The sequence below is a fragment of the Dermacentor variabilis genome, chromosome 1, assembly GCF_050947875.1.
Source record: "Dermacentor variabilis isolate Ectoservices chromosome 1, ASM5094787v1, whole genome shotgun sequence".
NCBI classification, from domain to species: Eukaryota; Metazoa; Arthropoda; class Arachnida; order Ixodida; family Ixodidae; genus Dermacentor; species Dermacentor variabilis.
In genome coordinates this window covers 17,527,085-17,543,951 of record NC_134568.1, presented here as the reverse complement: position 1 = coordinate 17,543,951, position 16,867 = coordinate 17,527,085, and the positions used below count along the sequence as shown (strand labels likewise).

The following is a 16,867-nucleotide window of genomic DNA, read 5'->3' as shown; positions in this document are numbered from 1 at the left end:
AAAGTCGTTCCCATGGCGTTGTCCCACGTGGCTGCGTCGTGAGAAAAGTGTCGTGCTCAAAACTATGCTGCACCCACACTTCAATTTAGTGATGAGGACTCGAGTTATGATTCCATAGATGACAGCAAAGCAGACTCAAGCTCTGATGACGATGATCTTTTGAGTCAGCATGCGACATCCGCAGCTGTTCACCAGTGAGTTTCTTTTACAGCTTTGGGCGGTCTCCTATATCATGTACGCTTATCTACCAATCAATTCACACGACCTGAAAGCTCTACTGATTATCTTCAGGGTGCATACTTTGCTTGGTTATGATGTGCTGCCATCAGAAGCAAAGAAACTTCCGTTCACGCCAAGACGGCCACCTGTGGCACATCTCGGCCAAACACTACGAATTAGCGCAAGACAGTTTACAATGGCGTGAGATTTCTTTCTACTCTTCTTCTCTGCAGAGGTCATAAAGACAATCTGCGAAAATGCAAGCAGATATGCTTGGATGCAAAATCTTTTAGTTGCCCAGCTATGCTGAGAGCGATCAGTCCTGGAAGAGGTGCATGACTCTAGAGGAACTGGTGAAGTACGTTCCTTGGACTTCTCCTCGGACCATCCTCGGCAGATGTCGAAAAGGCAGAACCGCAAAATATGTTATAAGGACCGCAAAGTTGAACAAAAACCAGACGTATTGTGGGAAAAGTGCGGATTGCACCTATGCTTCACAAAATCTAGGAACTGCTTCACAGCACGGCATGAGCGATGAAGTGGTCTTATTCTTTTTTGTGTCCGAAGAACAGCAGTGTACTGTGCATTTATTTTTTCAGACACCATTGCTAGGTTATTTTTGAAAGGTATATTCTGAATTTCCTTTGATAGTAATGTTTTTGTAGATATGTCTTTTTACTGTTGTTTTTATCAACTTCTAGCAAAAATGGCGCTTTCTAGAATTTTTGTGTTTTAAATATTAAATTTTTTTGTTTGGCAAAATATGTATTTGGAAAGTGGATTTCATTATGCAGCATATGCTATACTTCAATGTGTGCTGGAATATTATTTCTAGTGGTAAATATATTTTTTTTCCGAGACTTCTCAAAAACTACCATTTTCTCATGGTAATGAAAGAGTTGAGTGTGATATACAATGTAATGAGAAACAATGTCAAAATTGGAAGAGAACATCCTGCGAAAATGGCACTCGCCCAGCAAGGTTCACTTAGCAATTTCTGGATGCAGTGAAGGCATAGTATAAAATAGGACTTATTAACCAACAAATGCAGTTACAATTGTTTTCAATGCAGGACAGGAGCCCCAACCTTTGCCACTAACCATAGATATTCTATTTACACCATTACCATGTTTTCCAATGCAACTTTTCATTTTTTGGCAGGAGAGTCAATCAAGCAAACCCTTTTTCGCCTTGTGCCTACTGCTGACTTGGAGGGTGGTGAGGCCCTTCAAGCGGTGTATAATTCACTGTTTTTTTTTCACCACCCCAATTTGTTTGTAGATACAAAGTGAAGACTTGACACTGTAGCAACACAAGGTCAAAAACTTTGCGCCAAGGCCTTGCCTGTACTAGTGTGAAGTCGGAGCACATTCAGTGCATTTACCCCACAATTAAATCTTGGATGCATCAACGCTTTGCAACAAAGGGGCTACCAATAATTTGAACTCTACTTTATTCAGAACAAACATGTTCTCAGTCACAATGGTGTTCACAGTAACTAGATTTCAATACACATTTTTCCTTTTCTGTTATAATGCTTAAGTAATGTGTTCACAAGAACGATGCAGAGACACTGCGTAGGCAGACTTTTCTACTCAGAACATCTTTACAGCCCACTTGCAAAACTGAAGTTCAGAATTACAAACTTAAAACTTGGTAACAATGGGTCCTAAGGGCCTAAGACATTCTTTAAGCCAGTGGTTCTTAAATGGGGTCTGCAAAACCCACGCCTGCAGAAGTTTTTTTCTTCTTTTTCTTTTTTGATGGCGTGGCTATGTAAGCTTTGATGCATTCTGATTGGGAACTGCAGAAATGTTTTTTCCAGGCTTGCATACTTGAATAGCAAATACAGAAACAGGTTGAATGTGGCTGCAGATATGCAAGTATTCAAGCGTGACCACACCATGTATTGACAAGCTGTCCAGATTCAATTGACGTGGCATTTTTGTTTGACCATTCTTTGCCAGGTGACAACAAAAGGCACCTGTTTCACGCTATATGTTGTGTTAATTTGCCCCGCCCCCCTCCCTGTTCACTGCAACGTATCCCCCATCCCTTCCACCAGTCAACAAGGGGTCCCTGACACATCCATGGCTAAAAACCACTGCTTCAAGCAATCCTTGTGGCATTTAAATGCATGCGCACATATATTCACATGCATACATTCCTGCTACTAACAGACTTACCCCCATATTCTAGAATGTTCTTCCACTCAACACTCCATCTCAACTCAAGAAAGTAGACAACAGTGCCACCCCTCAACAGAAGTGGTCACACTGCTCTCCATGATCATCCATGGCAATTCATGAGAAGTGCAGTGTCTTTATCAGTCGAGGGGTGGCACTGTGCTAAACTCGGTGGAGTGGAGGAACAGCTTTGAGTTGAGGAACGTTTGAGAATACAAAGGTTAGCCTTCTTTGTTCGGCTACTGCCTGGGCTGCTTTCTTGAGGCAGAGCACAATTCGGGGCTTGTAAGCATGGTACAATACTGCCACTCAGGGATGTAGAGTGGGCACTTACCTCACTTCCCGCAGAAGATACTTGAATGACAATAACTGAGATGCAATTTGAAGACTGCAGGAAAACAAGAAAAAGAAAAAAAAAAACACTGAAATGTGGGCGCAGAAGTTCAGAGCAAGCTCACGTCAAAAATTGATTGGTTGATGGGGCTCAACAACACAACTTGAGGAATATTTTTTTCACCATGTTAAAGAAGTATGGCTATTATGGATTCATCCAAGTGTCCTATCACCAGCAAGATAGTTGAATTCATATAATATGCAGAAATATTTTGACATGACATCAGCAGCAATCTTACAGCAAGCAGTCATGCATATGGGAACAAGAGTGTCAATAGCGACATCTTGAGACAATGTGCTTAACATACTCCAAATGTCCCCTTCACCAACACGGCCACCAACTACTTCTGCTCAACTCATGCAGGCAGAGTCCAAACTAAAGAATAGGGTGGTGTAATGTGTCTGAAATTTTGGTCATCCTTATACATTAAGGATTAAGGCATTGTACATTAAGTCCGTGGAGCCAGTGGCGGTGCTGCAAAGCAGTCCAAATAATAAAGCATGTCCAAATTATTGGTCGTCAACAGAAATCAGTTTCTGCACTGACCGCAGCGTCCCATTCAATTTCCAGCAGCGGGTGTGAGGTGGAAGGCAAGTGACACATATGTATATGCTGCTTGTATTGATTGGTTGGGCATGAAGATCATACCGTACATGTTAGTGCCTCATACAGGGCGTCCCAGCTAACTTTAGCCAGAGTTTAAAAATATGCAAATACCACGTAGCTGGACAGAAAAAAGGTAATGTTGTTTGCTGTCACTTGAAGATACTCAATTTTTTTCATTCTGCCTAATTACATAATTAGTCATAATTAATCAACTTCTAAAATATTATAATTAGATGAAAAGTGTCAATGAGAAAATTGTAGAGTGACGTGAAACACTCCCGATACAGCTTTCTGTTGCTCAATACGTGCTATATAACAGTGTTTTTCCAAGTGAAAGAAGTTTGCAAATGCACGCAAAATTGCTGCATGACTGGCTGCTCGAGGCACTTCTCATGTATTTGCGGGCTTCTCGGTGCTGTGTGAAGATGCCAAGCAGGTCAATAACAGAAAGCGACATGCTGGTGTAATTCTGCTTACATCTACCCCAGCAGTGAAGAAAACAACTTCTATGCAATGTGGACTCCCTATAGACACCCCTCTATCAGCACAGGTATGCTCGTGGTCATGCATATTATATTTGCTGCCAAGAGGCTATGTGGCAAATACAACACACAATGCTGATTTTGAGACTAGCTGAAGACAAATTAATGTTTTTGTTAAATCACAGGGCAATCTAATAAAACTTTCTTGATTAAAAACAATATAATGTGCCAGCAGATGCATTATTCAGCATATTTTTACTAGGACCACCTCAATGACAATTGGCAGCTACACATACACTAAAAATGAGTTTTTTTTCACATTTTTTTCTAATTATGCTCACTACTGCACAATATATGAGTCTAAAAACATTTTTTATGTGAAGCACAACTCCCGAGTACTTTATTTAAGTTTTTGTATGAAGCCTTTCTTTTTCTTAAATCCCAAATATGGATCATTTCTTGGTCTATATACATATCTTGCCCATTTTTAACGGGACATAAAAAATGGAAGAACAGCTCATAAATAATGGATTAATGCAATTTTAGGCGTAAGGCCTATCTTCAATCTCCTGAGAAAAATTAGTCTAGCTTGCTTAACAATGGAGCACGATTTTTAGCAATGCCTTATTATGATGCTCACTTTCAAGCTTACAAGAAAGTTCCAGTGGTGCATAAGCTGGTTAAAAATGTTTATCGCCAAAAATATTTCACGAAGTGACGTTTCGTGTCCTACCGAAGCACTTTACATATTTTTTAAAGGGACCCTGAAACGCTTTTGACGATTTTCTACAAATGTACTGAGTCGTTAGAGTAGGTCCTTCTGATCATTAATTGACACATCTAAGTGCTCTGCATAAAGCGTGTAATTTATTATAAGGTTTTAAAAATGCACATCGCTGCCGATCGCAGCGCACTGCTCGGCGGAATTTTAAGCCGCCCCCACCCATATGACCAAAATCACCCATATGACGTCAGTGGGGCGAGCTATCCGATTGGCTGACCAGGGCGCGTGATCGATAATTTTTCCAACTTTATGGTAAACAAATGATCTTCGTAATAGTTGGAATGTTAGTTAATTTGTTTTTATGAAAAGAAAGTAGCATAAAGAGAATGCACAAGAACAATTTTTCAGTACACTTAAGCACTTCCGGCACACAGCAAGTGTCGTCTGCTCCATTTTGACGAGAGCTCCGCGGTCACAGTTGGTCTCAGTCTTTTCGCGAGCACTATGATTCGACTTTGTTGCCTTGTAGACTGCAAACGTAGCGACTGGCAATATGTCAAGCTGCGACATCGTGTCCCTCTGCAAGGCAGCGTACGAGCGAACTGGCTGCTGCGCATCGGACTACCGCCATCCGATCGGCGCCAGGATTTGCGCGTTTGTGGCCGTCACTTTACACCGGAAGATTACTAACGCAACAGCGTTTCGCGAGTCCCATATTAGGGCAAACGTAAGCGCAAGGGGACAGGGTCTGGCCGCTTGACTGTGCCGTAACAGGATGAGTCGAGATGAGCAGAAGGGCAAATGTGAATGGTCTGCACGGTGCAGCCACCTGGTGGCATAGAGCGCAACCATACACAGTAGCAACAACGAAGCGTATTCTTCTTTGCTGCTGGTGCGTATTTTTCGCAGGAGTGTAATCATCGACACATTGTTTTTATAAATGTTTAAAATGTTTTACACTTGGTTAGAGCAATATTAGCACTTTCTTTGGCTGGTTAAGCGCTGCGCCAACAAGTGTCTGGACCGTGTAGACCGATCAGGCCGCTCACGTACGTCTACGCCAAAGTTCCTTCGTCAGCTTGAGTTTATGCCTCCATTGATTAGCCGAAATGACCAGCTTGCCTGTGGTTAACGGAATACCAGACACGTTCGGCGCTACGACAGAATGCTCGCAACGCATGCTGCTTCGATAGCTCTCGCTTGGGGTCGACAGCCAAGCGGCTAGCGGAGAGGTCTCGCGCGGGCGGGGGCGGGCTCCAAAACAACCGGAAGTGGACAATGTGACGTCGCATCGTGACGCAGGACCAGTGAAGGCAGAGCGTAGCCCCGCTCGCTCGGCGAACGAGTTGAGGAGGAAAAGCGTGGATGGGGAGGAGGGTAACTTCTAATCGCTTGTAGCTCCATTAATACGTAACGCTTCACTTAAATTGTGGTGCGAATGTTCTACTTAAGCTGTACCCTACGCGTCTACAAAATTTGTCCGAACCGTTTCAGGGGCCCTTTAATATAGGAGATGGTCAGGCATGCCAACATTGGAACAGCTGGTGCCCATGCATTTTCATATTGAACAATAATAACAGTAATACTAAAAATAATAATAAAAAAAATTGCACAGTGGGTTATGAAGAAGCTGAACTGAAGGACTCCAAATTAATTTTGACCACCTGGTGTTCTTAAGTGCAATGAAAGCATGGCACATGGGCACTCTTGCATCTAACTCCACCTGAGTTCGGCCGCCGCAGCCCCAAATCAAACCCACGACCTCACACTCGGCAGCAGAACTCAATAACCACCGAATTCTTGCATGGTGTCTCCCTTAAGAGATAGGAGGGGCAGTACTCCTGTCTACCTTATTCTATGGTACAGACTTGCAAAAAAGTTTTACTATTATCTAATAGGCCATTCTTAATATTCTTAATACTGTACTCCCCACACATGCTCTGGTGATGCCCCTCGTTACAGGGACCCAATCGCATCACGGAAGAATGGAGCTCTGCCATCCAGAGCTCGGAACTTTCACGGCAAACTTGGCTGTTCAGAGAGCCCACGATGCAGCGGTTAGGCTCGGCCTACCAGTCCCCACGTAGGAGCGGCCCGCAGCTCTGCCCTAGAGCAAAGCTTCTCAAGACTTTGTAAATAAAGTTCTTTGTCTGTCTGTTTGTCTGTACTCACCTGAAGAAAAAAAGTACTACATATATGGACTAGGGATTCCACGTAAAAGCTAATTTTCTTCTTCACCTATGAATATAACCTGAAACTGAGGATTGCAGCCCAAATGAGGCATTGCGAACTTTCCAGAGTTCTAGTTAATTTCAGTTTGTGTGTCTTAATTATGAAGAAATTCACTTTTTCTTTCGGTGAGCCCATGGTTCGTATGTGTTTTCTCACAGCTGTACAGATGTATTCTACATACTAATAAGGATCCTTAAAACATTCCCAAATTTCCTTTTCTCCACATTCACTCCTGCTTAGCTGCTGCCTGTATTACTTTGTAACTGCTTACAATGAAGAACACAACAAACTCACCTAGAGTAATTAGGGTGACCATATGGCACTGCATTGAAGCTCTTTGCACAGAAGTTGACACCAAATGGGAACACCAAGTGGATCTTGCGTTCTTTGGCATAGAAGTCAGCATCCTGTAGAGGAAACACAAGCATATAAAGTCAAATGCTTTTATAATGAAATAATTAGGACTTACAAAATCCTTCGTTACACAGGTCATTCCGTTGTAAAGATTGCACACTGTGCCACTCGCTATAGAGTGGACTATGCACGTTCAGCAAAATAAAGTCTTTCTTCAGTGAGAATTCGAGGAATGCTTAGTCAATTGCCACTAATCAGCCCTCGGGGCTGCTTATATTTTTTCATTGTACAGGAAAATTCGTTGCAGGGGTCTTTGCTGTAGAGGCGTTTGCAGTACACATGAGATAGGAACTCAGCCGGCAAATAGAAAATTCTTCGTTATACTAGTCACTTCGTTGTAAAGGCACTGCCCTTGACTATGTACACATAAAATTAATAGTTTCACAGCAACAACTCTTGTTCTTACAGGTGTCAAACTCTCAAAACTATATCCTTATACATCAAGTTAGACATTACACATATGCAAACATGAAAGAAAGCTACTGGATACTAGTAGTACACACTCATAATAGTACAGGGCCATCTTTGTATTAGTAGATGGTCTAGTTTGAAACATGGCCCTTATCATGTGCAAGTGTGTACACATGCACAACTTGCCATGTCATATGAACTGCTCGCTCCCATACACCAGGTGGCTATGACCCTATGGTGCTCATTACAAAACTTTATCAATCATTAACGTCTCTGAATTTCACTATCAGAGGGTGTCAGAGGTAAAGACCTCTGCAAAGACATCCAAGATATGAATAGTTAGAAACAGCTACTGTATGCACCTCATGTAATTCAATGACTCAAAACAAAGGCAAGGCTCACCGCAATATAGTCTGGACAGTTGGTAGTGCATGCGCCAGGAATGGATGAAAGAAGACCATCAAGACTGTTCTCAGCAGCTGAGAGACCGGTTGAACTGGCATTCAGCGAGCACCTGGGCCACAATGCAGAAATGAGAAACAAATGATTGATTGATTGAAAACTTTATTATTCCACCGAGCTGGGGTGCCCGCTTCTTAACCTACACGCAGGTAGGGGGGAGGACGAAGCAGTCCCTGCGCGTTGAGGACGGCGAGTCTTCACGGCCTCAACGGCCAGGTGGAATGCTCGATGCTGGTCGTCTTCAGCCTCGCTCTGGAGCAAAGCCTCCCAGGCTTCTCTACTGTCAATCTTTTCTTTGGTCCCTGGGGAGCCAGCACACTCCCATCTTACATGGTCTAGCGTACCTTCCTCCTTACAAATTTTGCAGAGGGCATCGTTATAGTCCCTCGTCTGAGTCAAGTAGATCCAATATGGTGATGTACGATTGTTTCCCTGGAGGCACGCCAAATGGGAGCGTCCTCCAGAGAGAGACCGATGCGGAGGCGGAAAGATTCTTCTTTCTGCTTTGTAATGGTCTATGATTTCCCTGTACGTGATGATGCTATCTTAGATCCCTGGAACTGGCTGCTCTAGAGTTGCCTGGTAGTAGAGTGCTCAGGCGAGCTCGTGAGCGGCTTCGTTACCTGGGACTTCTTCATGGGCCGGAACCCAAATAAAAGTTATGTCCTTTCTAGGAGCGTTTTTGAGTAGAATTTGGAGGGCCTCTTCCGAGATTCTCCCTTTGCTAAAATTTCGAATAGCTAATTTGCTATCGCATAATATGACTCCCGCTTTTGTACCCGCACAAGCGAGCACTACTGCAACCTCCTCGGCTGTACAGGCATCCCTCGGGCACATGGAGCACACTATCTTAACGCACCCATCGCCATCAACCACCGTTGATATCGCAGCCCCATCTCTGCTGCAAGCAGTGTCCATGTACACTACTTTATGCGCCGGTGTGTTTTTAAGTTTATTTACTAGTGCCTTAGCCCTGTAAGCTCTCCTCTCTTTGTTGTAGATAGGATGCATATTTTTAGGTAGGTGGGCAATTCGGAAGCATTTACACACGTCCAACGGAATGTCCTTCTTACCAGTCGAGGCACGCCTGTCGCATTGGATTCCTACCCAATCCATGACTTTTCTCCCTGTTTTGGACCGGCCTAATCTTTCCAACTTAGCAAGTCGCACTGCCTCAGTGAGCTCAACTAGCGTGTTGTGAACCCCCATTTTGAGAAGGAGGTCTGTCGAGGTTGAGTCTGGGAGCCCTAGGGCTCTCTTAACGCTCTTCCTAATGATCGCATCTATTTTCTCTTTTTCTTGAAGTTTAAACGCAAGATATGGTGTGGCATACGCTATTCGGCTGGTAATAAAGGCTCGCATGAGTGAGGAGGCTGTTCTCTTTGAGGCCCCTGCCTTTGAGTGCAACTCTCCAAAACATCCCCGTGACCTGCGCCGCGTATCCTTCCAATTTCTTGATTGTCGTGAGGTTGTATTCATTTCTCTGGATATACATGCCCAGAATTCTTATTTACTCCACCTTGGGAACCTCATTTCCATTTACGAAAACATTGGTGGGTCTGCTGCTCCCAGCGTGTCCCCTTTGATATTTTGGCTCATTAATAGCTCCGATTTCTGTGGCGAGCACGCCAAGCCTCTGCTGGCCGCATACGCTTCAACCATATTCGCTGCTATCTGTAGTTTAAGTTCGATGGCTGTATCACTCTCACTGTTAACCGAGGTGTTGATTTCATCCACGTACATGCTAAATTTTATTGATTTAATCTTACTGAGTTCTGCCGGGAGACCCCTCATCGGTATGTTGAATAGGAAGGGTGATAGCACTGGACCCTTGCGGGGTCCCCTTGCTCCCAAGTGTGATAGGAGGGGACTTTACATCCAGAAATTTTATATTTGCCTCCCTCTGTGACAGAAAGTATTTGATGTATGCATATGCTTTATGTCCCACACCTACCTTTTCGAGGCCTGCCAAGATAGCCTTGTGGCTAACGTCAAATGCCTTGGCGAGACCGATACCTAGGATCGCCCTGGTGTCAGTTGAGTCGTATCGGTCTAGGATGTCATGCTTAAGTCTGAGCATGACATCTTGTGTACTGAGCCCTGGCCTGAATCCAACGATTTCATGCGGCCAGAGATTGTTCTCCTCTGTGTACCTGGTCAGTCGCGTTTGAACAACATGCTCCAACAATTTCCCTACAAACGAGGTGAGGAAGATTGGTCGCATGTTGTTCAAGCCGGGTAATTTGCCTGACTTAGGAATAAAGACTACGCCCGCCTGTTTCCATGTCTTTGGGAGTTCTCCTTTCTCCCATACCTGGGTCATGTATTTGGTTAGTGCGATAATGGACTCATTGTCTAGATGCCTGAGAGCTGTGTTCGTTATCCTGTCCAGACTGGGGGCCGATCTCTTTCTGAGGTTATTAAGCTTTGCTCTAACCTCTGTCGTGGTGATAGGGCATTGAGATCTGGGTTGGGAGGTCCCTCGGAGTCCTTAAACACCTCGCTCTCTGCTTTTCCAAGATATATCTCTTGGAGCTCGCTAATGAGCTCGTCATCTGTGCCTATGAAGCCATGCCTCACTCTCACCTGGTTTATACTAGCTTGCATTTTTGATTTACTAGGGTCGATGAGATGTCTGAGAAGGCTCAAGGTTTTGGAAAGACTCATATTGGCTTCCACTTCATTGCACTTGCTGTGTCAATTCTGCTCGTAGAGCTTAATCGCATATGTTTCGATTTCTTTGTCGAGTCTGGCTAGTTCGTGCCTGATATTCCTGTTCTATCTTTGTGCCTTGAGTCTTTTCTCCAGGTTACTCTTTTTGCTACATACGTTCAGCAGTTTGCTGTCTAGTGCTGGGACTGTGTCCTCTATGGCTGTAGTCGCTTGCCCTATGCATGCTTTAAGGAGGTGCGTCCACTCAGCGACATTGTAGATATCATCCGGCAGTGAGGCCTCCTTTTTTATCTCTCTGAATTCATTCCACTCCGATAATTTTGGCTGTTTGATGAGGCGAGTCTTGACGCCTTTTCCTAGCGTGAGCTATAAAAATAGTTTACATAAAAAAAGCATGCAAAACAGCCTTGATTATATGGCACAATGTTTATTGTTAGACAGCATAGTGTGGCTGGTTCATTGCTGCTGACAGAACCGCCAACCTGATCAGTATGCGTTTACAAGTGTACTTCAAATGTCCAGGTCAGAATGGCTAAGCCTGATTCAATGCTCACTAGGTTCAACAGTTACATGAACAGGAGAGGCAAATCTCAGGCCTGCAAGCTGACAAGTTCATGTAAACTTCCTGATAGATGAAAAACAGACAAGCACGAACTTCCAACTGCTGTTTTTATTAACAGACCAAACAACCAATCTTTAAGAGACCATTTTTCCGTGGCCCAATGGAAAGCTTATCATCGAAAGTATCTAGACAAGCAACAGTTACTTTGGAAAACATGAACAAGATTTTCAAAGGGAATACTTAAATTTGGAACCTGTCTGAAATTTTACTCTGTATAAATGCTGGCAGCACTAACACTAAATGAAAGCAATGGTGGCAGCATACTGCAAAAACTGAGGAATGGGGGAATGAGTGCCGCTTTGGTAGCTAGAAAGTTCCTTTTTAAACAAAACTACAACTCTAATAAATGTCTGCAACATGTGACAGTTTCCAGTAATAATTTCATGCTGCAATGGGAGACAGTGCTGTCTCCCATTGCTGTGTGGTGGGGGATGTTATGGGTGTGAGCTGTGGTGTGCTTGTGCAACCCATGCCATGTGGTAAAGCGCTGCACACTGATTGCAGCGTGGGCATTTATAGGAATACGACGCAGGGTGTATGGCATGGTAGAGACTCTAGTGAGGGTATGTGTTTGTTTGCAGTTTCCACCATACTACGGGTTCCTCTCGTGGTGGAGCATAATGAGGCGGTGGTAGTATTCTTCGTGAAAGATGATAGTGTTGTAGGATGTGCGTGTATGTTAATGGTATGGGTTCGAGGTGGAACTGCTCAGCGTGACCCTCTCACGGGTCCCTGTGCGCATGTGCTCAGGCGTAGGTATGTGCATGCTGATTGCCGCGTAAGGACTTATGCCCTGGAGTTCACAAGACCTGTATGTATAGCGGGAGCTGGTGCGCCCCAATCAGAATACGATGTGCGGCCTTGGAAATCTTGGCCCTGGAAAAGTTTCTGCATGCTGTCTGAGAATCTGTCAGAACTATGGCGCACTCCCACTGAGGTCTCGTCGTGATAACGTTATTGCTAGTTCCTCTGCCTCTGCAGTGCTCGCTCTGGAAACGGACGACACATTTATTTGGGTGCCGTGATTGTCGACTACGCTGGTGACAAATGCAGTGCTTCTTGCCGTGCTGGCCGTGTCTACGTACAAGACATTGGGGTGGTTCTCATACTTCACCGTGAGTACCTGCGCTCGGGCATGTCGCCGTCCGATGTGGAAGTTCGGGTGCATGTTTCTGGGAATTGGTGGGATGTGCAAAGTTTCCCATATTTGTGTTGGGATTTTTGTCAGTGCGCTGGTCTTCTGTATGGAATATCCAAGACGTTTAAAGAGGAAGTGTCCCACTGTTGTGAGTTGTAGCCTTTCCTTCTGGTTTACCAGGTGGGCCTCTATAATTTCCCGTGTGTTGTTGTACACCCCTGTCTCCTTGAGGCGAAAAGTAGCCGATTGATTTTGACCAGCCAAATGTAAAGCATGCCACCAGAGTGCTTTAGAGCCCTCTAAAACAATCCACCAAATGTACTATTAGTGACTATGGCACCGCGTCTGAAAATGAGGTTGCAAGTTCCGTGATGGAGTGGAATGCAAAAACGGATGCGTACTGTGCCTTGGGTGCACAGTAAACCCAGGTGCTTAAAGTTAACCTAAAGTCCCTTAATACGGCATTTATCATGCATGCTTTATTGCTTCAGGATGCTAAACCTTGTAATTAAGCTTTATGATAACTACACTGGGACCAAAAATCATGCCTCACACCCAGTTATTGGAACTCTGCAAACAAGCATTGTTCATCCACATAGTACAGCACACAAGAGAAACTACGGCAGTGGCAGCTCATAGATGCAGTGCGGAGAAGACACAAGTCAGATGTCAAGGGAAGTAAACCAAGGCAAGCGGTTCAAGGCTCTCACAAAATCGATAACAACACTGTTCAATGTGGATGACAACTAAATTTTTAAAAACCACTGTTCTGGTGTATGTACAACCAACATATATCAATTCAACCAGTCTTTTAGCTTGATCATGTTCAGGAGTACGAAATGACAAGAAATGATATTTGAGGGGCCCTGAAACACTTTACAGCAAAAAGTACTTCGATGCGTTCAGCAGAAGTGCAGTTATTGGCAATCAAAAATCACATTTGATCCCTTTCACAGTGCTGTCTCTTCTTCTTTAATGCCTTGCACAGCGAAGGCTACGACAGAGTGAGACATGGCCACACTGCTCCGCCTACTTAATGTCACCGTGGCACGCAGTTCAAGTTTGATTTTGGATGTTCATGTAAATGCCACTATTTCCGATTTTGGTACCTATGACGCGTCAAATGCGGTTGCCCTCAGTCAACCGCAGTAAGCTCAGCGAGTTAAAGCCCTTAGCAGTGAGTGGGCTCATCGCAGCAGCCATGGTATCTATGCTACATAGCATATGCTGCTACATGCAACTGTAGTGCGTATGCGTAGCATCTGCTATGAGCACGACAGGGCTGGAGTACGTGATCCTGCACATGCTTCATTCTGGCCATGCTACGTGGTGCAGGCTGGCTTTCTCCTGCACCAGCTTGACTGACAGATAGTGCTGTCAATAGCTCAATACAAAGAGATTTCTGCCAAGGCATCTAGCCAGGAGTGTGTGCATGCTGGCAAGCGTTTGTGTGGTCTGACCTTAAGTTTTGTGTGGATCGAGGCTAGTTGTGTTAGGCGAGACCCAACAGCTGCAACACCGATAAGCATGGCCAAAGTTTATTTCCTACGCAGGCGGCTGCGGCCGTGCATGAGCGGACAATAGTCTGCTTCTTGCAAAAGTACGTAATTCTTATCGAAATGTGAAGACATTTTCGCTTACTACAGCCAACTTATGCATCAATAAATATACACAGTAACAGTAGGAAGAACTTCAAGAGCACAACCAGACGAGGATGGTGAAAGAAGACTGAGACACACATAGTGCTCGCGTGTCTCACTGTTCTTTCACCGTCGTCGTCTGGTTGTGCACTTTAAGTTTTTGTCATGGTTTACCAACACCCCCCAACAGCCAAGTAGGAAGAAGCGGAGTGATCCAAACACCCTTCTTGATTGATGTCAGCTATCCGCCAATAGCAGCCATCTATGGGAATATTGCATATGACGACATATGCAAGCTACTGGCAGCTTCAAAACAGCTAAGGAGAAGGCTTCGTTCGAAAAGAGAGTGTTTGAGAAAAAGGAAACTTTACGCTACACTTTGTGAGCTTCACGCATCACACATAACTACAATATTTGGCTTAGATATTCACCGCAGTGCATGCTATCCACAGACAGCGTTTTTTCCATCATGCATGAAGGGTGGTTCAGAACCACTTTAACATCTTATTTTAAACAATTTTACCCTTTCCCTTTGAGGTTGCATTGACAAAATTTTTACAGTATGGCCAGTAAGTTGTCCTCTATTATGCCCAACAAACCAATAGGTTAACAAAAGACACAAACAAGAGAAACCTCTGTTCTTACTGTAAGTAAACACAGCAACCGACTTACATTCATGCAATAAGACCATCTGACAGTCTTGCTTGAGCATCAAAGCTTCCTTACCTGATAGAATCCTTCTTGAGCAGAGCATCTGCTAAGGCTCTCAACTGAGGCAACAAATACTTAAGGCTCGGTGCTTCAGCTAAAGTTTTCATCTGTGTTATCTGGAAAAAAAAAAGGCTTTAAGTTTACCAGTAATTAGTTTCTTGCACAAACAAGCTCAATCCCCTGTCCCCTGCAATATTTATGCATAAAATGCTACAATAAAGATCCCTGACTCAACAGTCACTATGAAAGAAAAGCTGTCTCGTTAGGATTATCTTTCAAATTCATAACTGCACAAAAAAAAAAAAGACCGCCAGAATGCATGTACTTTGACATTCAGTACTAGAAAAAAAAAAAAAAAACAAGATTAGCCTGAAGACTGGATTATTTATGCATGCTCAGTAATCCTTAACATTGCCTAATTTACTTCATGCTGTTATCGTCTTCTTTCCTATTCAAAAACCTTTTGAGGCAATGCTTATGCATACTGTTTAGGTTTCTGTCTTGTCATTTGTCAAAATTGTGGTGCACTTCTTCTGAGGTAATCTAAAAAAAAGAACTTAATTTCTTTCTGGTCCAGTAACTTTTTTAGTACCACAGAAGCTGTCTGCTTTTTCAAAATATATGCATTAAATGATGTATCATTTATTCTCATTGACATAATCAGCTACTGCCCCTGAATGCTTCTTTTTTTATTAAGCCACAGTCACTACTGGATCTTAAGCGACATACAGAAAATGTACCAGCATGATGGAGAGGCAACTGTCATCATAATGACCATGAAACTAAATATACCACCTGCCGTGGTAGCTCAGTGGCTGTGATGTTGCACTTCTGAGCTCAAGGTCATGGGTTCGATTCCAGCTGTGGTGGCTGCAATCCAATAGGAGTGGAAGGCAAAAACGCTTGTGCGCCATGTATTGGGTGCACGTTAAAGGAACACTAACATGGTATTTTTTTCAGATTTAGATTTTTCGTTTTTATTCAGACATTTCAAGAAATGCCCACAAATGGAGGCAAAAGGAGACAATCTGTCTCCTGACTGGGCCTATTCTTCGTGCTGCACTTCGGACAGGTACAGCGAAGCAGAACACAAAAACAAACAATATACTACATATGTACAGAGAAGATTAGGTACATCACCATCAGCAAAATAAATAAGCGTACAAATCATCAGTCATACACAATGCATGTGTCAGTTATACAACGATGTGTGTCTAACATATGACAAATTTACATAAAAGCAAGCAATTAGCAAAATACAACGAAATATTCACAAATGTGGCAATACGGATTCGTACTTCATTTGACACATACTTTTAGGAACGGCCTGCAGAGGTGCCGACCCCTGCAACGTTTTCTCAACCAGCTGCAGCTGCGAGCATAGCGAGCTTCCCCGAAGAGACCATGGAAGCCTTCAACAGCCGCTGCGGTGCCTTGTAGGGACCACGAGGTGCCGTGTCAACACCCCTTCGTCGCCGCCATGACTAAACGCGATCGACGAACCAGGCTTTGTTACTGAACTCGCCACCGCCGACCTGGTCTGCGTGAGCGGGGGAGTTCCTGAGGGAAGGCATTTGGCGGCACCTTCCCACGCGCCCTTCAAGACGTAAGCCCCGAGTTCTGCGAAGCCCGTCTGGCCTCGGTGGGGGCAGTGAAAGCTGTGCATACGTGTGTGTGCGAGCCCTCCTCCTCCAAAAAGGCAGGTCAACTACGTTGACGTTGGAAGCTAGGAATCGGCAGTGAACTGCTTTTTTCCCTCACCTGGGGATCTAGGGAGGAAAGAGTGTTTATAGGCAGCTGTTGTCGGCTGCTAATGTGTGCCTGAATTCATACGAGCACGAGCAGTGTGCTCGTATGCTGTATGCTTCGTCTTGCATGCTCCATTTGGGAGTCACGCTAGACTGTCGAATGTATCCCTTGTTCTAATGTAAATATCTGTAAATAAACCCGGCT

At 44.1% G+C, this 16,867-nt stretch overlaps 1 protein-coding gene across 2 annotated transcripts in view; it reads right to left on the bottom strand.

Moving 5' to 3' along the window:
• The window catches only part of LOC142575630 (presequence protease, mitochondrial), a 157,467-nt gene that overhangs the window by 30,331 nt on the left and 110,269 nt on the right, over positions 1–16,867 (bottom strand). For both annotated transcript variants that reach the window (XM_075685150.1, XM_075685158.1), the window contains exons 20-23: positions 14,930–15,030; positions 8,071–8,182; positions 7,138–7,250; positions 2,740–2,793 (exon numbers count right to left, since the gene is read on the bottom strand). In XM_075685150.1, coding sequence (XP_075541265.1) covers positions 2,740–2,793; positions 7,138–7,250; positions 8,071–8,182; positions 14,930–15,030 — 380 coding nt within the window. The remainder of the gene's footprint in view (positions 1–2,739; positions 2,794–7,137; positions 7,251–8,070; positions 8,183–14,929; positions 15,031–16,867) is intronic.